A 6,078-nucleotide genomic window follows, 5' to 3' on the forward strand; every position below is an offset into this window, starting at 1 on the left:
GAAAATGGGCAGAAGCGCTGGTCTGAAAGGTGCTTGTCACTAGTGGAGCACCCCAGGGGCTGATACTTTAACATCTTCATGAACAATCTGGATGAACGGACAGAGTCCACTCCCAGCAAACCAGCAGATGCTGGAGAACTAGGGAGAGAAGTTGATAACCCGATGATGGTCATGCTGCCATTCAGAACCTCAACCATCTGGAGAAATGGGCAGAGAGGGTTGTCAGGAGGTTCAAGAAAGCAAAAAGCTTTCACCTGGTGAGGCATAACCTGTGCATCAGTACAGGCTAGGGACTGACAGTCTGGAAAGTAGCTTTGCAGAGGAGGACATGGGAGTCCAGGTGGAGGACAAGTCGTCTGTGAGCAGGCAATGTGCCCTTGTAGCAAAGAAGGCCAAAAGCATCCCGGCTGCATCAGGAAAAGCATTACCAGCAGATCAAGAGAGGTAATTTTTTCCTGTTTTTCTTTTCAGTTCCCATAAACACTAGGTATTACCTTGCCCTCAACAGCGCAGGCAGTGTAAGAATGGCTGAATTGTAATTGCATGGAAAAACAACTGTTGTCTTTTAATTATAAAATGGAGAAATCTTCTTCAGCTGTTGACATTCAACGTTAATAACCACTGCCACATAAACAAAGACATATTCCCCCATCCTTAAGAATGGAAAGCTATGCCCTTCACCACAAAACACTGAATGCTTGTGTTTAAAAAGGTTTAATTTTTCACCCTGGTACAAAAATACAGTACAATGCAATGGCAAGGCATTTGCCAAAAAACATTCAAAGACTAAAACGGGAATCCCCGTAAAGCTTCAACAGAACCCACCCTCACTTGATGGAAACAATCAAAAGGTGAGTGCACAAGGAAAAACTTATTGTTTGCCCAAAGGCAAATAAAGATGAATCACACACAGTTTTACACAAAAATATGTTTGCAGAGCTAATAATTTCACATGCTGCTTGGACATTCATGAAATTTATTCTACTTGGCTTAGTGGCAGAATTCAGGGTTTGGGATGTCTAAGAAAACACCTGGCCCAGGAACATGCCCCATTCGTAGGAATCCCCAGTAAAAACAATGGGATCGCATAACACCAGTGAGGAAAGAGGCATTCAACCCTGATTAAGTGTCAAAATGTTGGGTACTTGCAGTTACCCCAACCTCACTGTCCTGAAATGAATGTTTTGCCCTCCACACTTCCCTTGTAACACCAAATATTAGTGGTTTACTTGCAAACAACCATTACAGTATGAACTGCCAGGCAGAGGAGGAGATAACACTGTAACTGGTGCATGTGTGTGTGTGTGAACTCCGAAACAGGGTTTAACCTAACATTGTTGAGAGGAGAACTATGTCCCTCCAGTGCATCTACATTCTTGCTCTGTTTAATCATCTCCTTTTAGAGTTTTGAAGTGATGGAAAAGCATCATTCCGTGTGTTCATTATAGTTCATCTCCCAGGTGCTTTTGTTTGAAAGCATCACCTGTTAGCTTCTCCTGGGCCTCCTTCATCCCCTGGACAACTGAAAGATTAGACAGAGAGACAGCAACTATTAATCTCAAGATGAAAATGTGAAGGTGGACTGGTAATGAAAGTGTTTTAAAATAACATCATTACAGAATATGTCTACAAATTAACCTGTGGGAAAAAACAATCCTGTGTCCTCTTCCCAACTACCTGTAGCTGGGTCACACGAACTGCGTGATTTTCCATGCCACAGCTGCAGAGACAGTTTAGGTCCTACAGACAATATGGTATGTATTAAGGTGAACGATGGTTCTGAATATGGTTCCTCCTGGCACAAGAGAACCACTCACTCACATTGTATCTAACAGCTCCAGTTATGCTTTACTCTCCACTCCAAAGTGAAGGGGTGTCCTTCACTCAGGACACACTCAAGAGTTTTCTCTCACTAAAAACGCACTTCAAACCACTTTGCACATACCTTGATCAGCATTGGTATAGAAATACTTGTAGCTGGGGTTTCCTTTCTCATTTATGATTTCTGGGTGGACTTTTCCACTAGGGTCTATGAAATAAAAATATCAAACAGGAAATTTAGGAGGTAACAACAAGGACACAGTCCTGTGAGTGGATACAACAGCTGTGGATGCCCTACCCATGAAAAGGATTCTGGGAATGTAACCTCCATCAGGACTAAAGGCTTCATCCTTTGGCTCTTCATCATCCTACCAAAGAAAGACAGAAAAGAGGGAACGTATTAGCAAGGTACATAACAAAAGACAGTACTCATTTTAAAGAAACAAGCCATCGCCTTCAGATTCCATTTACCCCGAGCAATTTACATCTTGAACAGACCCCAGGTAACTGCAGTATCTCGCACTCTCAAAGGAAAGACAGTTATTTCTACCTAAACAAATATCACTTGTGAATTTTTTTTCCTGTTCTGTTAACGTGCATTAAACGCTCACTTCACTTTGGTCTAGGAATGTTTGATATGTCATGACAGAATGAATATAAATTCCTTTATTGTGTGTCAACAGATTGACACAAGGTACAAATTGTTAGAGACAATGGCAGAGAGCCAGGTTTATAAACACAATTAAAATAACCAGACTGAAGAAAATTTTAAAACAATCAGCTCTATCAGTCAATCCTGAATACCTATTCAGGAGTGCAGGATTTAGGATGTACACGAAACAGGATGCAACCAGTTAAGCAGGATTCCAAATGCTTAATTACTAGGCAGTAACAGGGCTAGCATCAGAGGGCAGCCTACCTCGAGGTTGACCATAACGAAATTATGGGCAAGTTCAGAGATCTCCTTGGATTCGGCAAATTTTGGCTTTAAAGCTAATTAAGGGGGGAAAAAAATACAGAGGTGTGTAAAGACAGCGTAAAAGATTTAATGTTTTCAGATCAGCGTCAAAATCTCAACTCTGTTCCTCCCTCTAGAGAAGCTGGTACTTGTCAACAAGCAGTGAGTAAATGGAACATACGTATCAACCGGTTCAAGCCAGACTCAGAAGAGCAGGTAACCGAAGCAATTCTTGCTGGGCAACCATACGATGAAGGCTGGCCACAGACTATGCGGTCGCATTTGAAGCAGTGGAACAGAAGGAAGCAGCTTGCTGTAATCCACTATTCTCATTCAACCAGCTCATCCCGTAAGCTTAGCCATCATGCCCAGCTTGTTTGTTTGCGACACAGAAAGAGACAAAGCTTCACCTTCAAAGAACCACCAGCTGAAAGTAAGGTAATTCACACTTTATTCTTGAAGATCATTCATTCTGTTCCATTTTTTGAGGCCAAGTGCTGGAGAAATTGCAGCCACTGCAGAAGTGCAGTATTACAGCTGTTACTTTGCTAGCATTTTGGCATGGCTGGGTTTTGGCAGTGCTAACAGGTAAAGTGGTGCGATATTATACCACTCTAAACAAAATATAAACACTGCTAGCTACACTTCAAATGCAAAATTTCTGTTTCTCATGGTTACATGATTTGTATACAAAAGTTCATTAGGAATTCCAGCAAGCTCTAGTATTAAATACACTTACCTTTGCAAGCGCCACACCAAGACTTGTGGATGATAACCATTAGAGGCAAACCACTGAAAAAATAAACAAAAACAAGAAAAAAAAATCAAAGCAAGCTTAGAGCTGAGCCTCTAAACCATTACATTGTATTACATATACATTTTAACAGTCAAGACTTCTACAAAGGCTAAATGTAACAGAAAAGGAGATTCTACTGTGTTTTAAGGTTGTCTTGCAAAAAAATTTCCCAGTCTTAAAACATGTATAATAATAATAACAATAACAACAATAACAATAATAATAATATAACTGCCAGCCAATAACTGCTCGAGGAGGGTTCCTCTTTGGAAGATCTGCTCTTACTAGTCTGGATTTGTCCAGATAAAGAACTGGTCATGTGTTTTTTTACTGGAAGTGGTTAATGTACTAGCTGCTTGAAAGATCTCAAGATGGATTTTCGTGGCTGCTTAAGGCAACCCAGGGGATGACAGTCGTACATCCATCTCTCTCTCCATTACGGTCTGTATGTTTCAGTCACCTCCTGTGACTGACAGCATTTCAATTTTCTCTTACCAATAAACTCCTTAAGCTATGGAATAATATCTAAGAGAAGCTGGCAATAGTGATATAGCTTCCAGAACAGAAAGAATAGCCTAAAACTGGGTGAAGCAAAGAACCTAGAGAGAACATGCCGTATGGATACTTCTTCCAGGATATGCCAAGCAAAGCAATCTGTAAGCTTTCTGCCAACAACTGAATTCATTACTAGCAGGACTGATGTATGAGGTTTTCTTTAGCTGCAGACAGCTATGAAAGGAAATCTCCACTGAGCAGCATTCGGTTATGGCCTTCAGAACCAGGGAGAGTGGAGAGGAAGCCATTAGCATTTACAGTAGTTCAAACAGAAGTTTGCCCTTTATAAGTAACCAATATGTTACCATCTTCTTTACATCGTACTGTTTGCAGTAAGGAGTAAGAAGACGCATTTCCCTAGCAAAGCTTGTATTGCATCAGCATCCTCTCTGTGATGACAAAATCCCGTTTTTTTTCATTGTCTCCGTACAGGCCAACATTATTTTGCCTCTTTCTTGAGGAGAAGCTGATCTAAGTCTGGAAAATACAAATTGTTCTTATTATCAAGGATCAGTGCCTCATGTCAGAAGAGTTCAGTCATCCGGTAATTGGTACGGCAACACACTTTTTTTTTTTTAAGTTAAGAGGAATTTTCACAGCAGATTTTAAATGGAAGTGCTCATAGTCCTGAAATACCAATTCAGTCAATGAGAACTCACATAACTCTGAGATATTAAATGCATTTTCTCAGCTTTACTCTCTTTACTTTGAACTGGGAAAATAAAGTTATTTACATCAAACCATTTTTGTAGTAATTTTCCAGTTCTGCAATGCATAAATCCACCTAGCAGCCAGTAAGTCAGACAAACAGCCACTGCAACTGAATAACTCTTCCAGCCCCACTGCACCATGCCACCCAGCTAGCACCACACATACAATTAAAACCAAAACCCACTATCTATTAAAATGAGGGACGAAGCATTCACCAGAAAGTAAAAGGTTTACATAACTGATATATATGGTATAGTAAAGGCTGATGTTATTTGAACCTAAGCACCAATCCAAGTTACCCACAACAGCTTGTACGGACTTATGGGGGAGCCTCACCCAGAACACACACTGTCATTTTAGCTCATTTTTCCTATGAGAGCACTCATTCTTAAACAATTAGTGTTTTTAAAGATGTTTAATGATGACCTTGCAGAGAAAAGACATAGCAAGTTGTTTCAATAATAGTCCTGCAGGTAAATTAAGACTTTACTCCATTGAAGGCACATATTTTATTTAGACCTGAAACAGAGGTTTGAGTTTGCTAAGCCAGCACCTTTCTGTTGCACAGAGTTTGCAGATCTACCTCTTGGGCTGGGTAGGATTTTTTGAAACAGTCATATCCTAAAATACTGCCTGTTGCAGTTCTGGATCTGAAATGTATTCTGCAGTTCGACGTTATCTGGAGACAGCCTTGGAAAAACAGTCTTCTTATTCAAAACATAGACATGCAAATGCAGAGGGGAAAAGTTTTCCCTGTGGTCACCACCTCTGGGGCTTTCATGTTCAGGCACTATTTGATTACTGGGGTTTATGTCTCCATAGAAGACTTCATTTGCTTGGGGATGCAACAGCAGCTGTCCTTCTCAAAGGATGCAAGTGAGGTGAATGCAGGGTGGGAGAAGAGCATCCCTACAGATAATGTCAGTGTTACAGAATGCTCAGCTGCTGCAGGGATGCAGCATCCATCTTCCCAGAGCTGCTGCTGCCACATGACCTTATATGCAACAGGTGGGACCCAAGCTCCGCGGAGTCTGTGGCTGAAGGCACGTTCTTACTGTTGCAAGAACTCTGGGACTGCTGTGCGTGGCGCGAGTGACAGGGTTCACTGGATGCTGCGGCTCAGGTACTGCAGGAACATGCTGGCCAGCTGGGGCAAGTTTTCGTCACTGGGCTGCATCTTGGTGTAGCTGATGAACTGCCTCCGCAGGCGGCTCAGCTCGGCCATGCTGACGGGCCG

The 6,078-nt window shown here is 41.6% G+C and overlaps 1 protein-coding gene across 1 annotated transcript; it reads right to left on the reverse strand.

Moving 5' to 3' along the window:
• Window positions 1-701: 701 nt before the first annotated feature.
• Window positions 702-6,066, reverse strand: LOC104488597 (thioredoxin domain-containing protein 12-like). Its single transcript, XM_010139122.1, has 6 exons — window positions 5,948-6,066; window positions 3,519-3,571; window positions 2,741-2,814; window positions 2,120-2,189; window positions 1,946-2,029; window positions 702-1,522 (listed from the first exon to the last, which is right to left on the reverse strand). The coding sequence occupies exons 1-6, from the start codon at window positions 6,064-6,066 to the stop codon at window positions 1,443-1,445; spliced, it is 480 nt and encodes a 159-aa protein (XP_010137424.1). The 3' UTR covers window positions 702-1,442.
• Window positions 6,067-6,078: the final 12 nt, after the last annotated feature.

The sequence above is a fragment of the Buceros rhinoceros genome, unplaced genomic scaffold, assembly GCF_000710305.1.
Source record: "Buceros rhinoceros silvestris isolate BGI_N320 unplaced genomic scaffold, ASM71030v1 scaffold36766, whole genome shotgun sequence".
NCBI classification, from domain to species: Eukaryota; Metazoa; Chordata; class Aves; order Bucerotiformes; family Bucerotidae; genus Buceros; species Buceros rhinoceros.

Excerpts from the sequence above, each read along its gene's own strand:
- LOC104488597 (XM_010139122.1), bottom strand. The coding sequence starts at position 6,066 with ATGGCCGAGCTGAGCCGCCTGCGGAGGCAGTTCATCAGCTACACCAAG. Across the intron at positions 2,030-2,119 it reads TCCCAGAATCCTTTTCATGG|ACCCTAGTGGAAAAGTCCAC; the intron begins GTAGGGCATCCA and ends TTTATTTCATAG. Across the intron at positions 1,523-1,945 it reads CTATACCAATGCTGATCAAG|TTGTCCAGGGGATGAAGGAG; the intron begins GTATGTGCAAAG and ends CTAATCTTTCAG.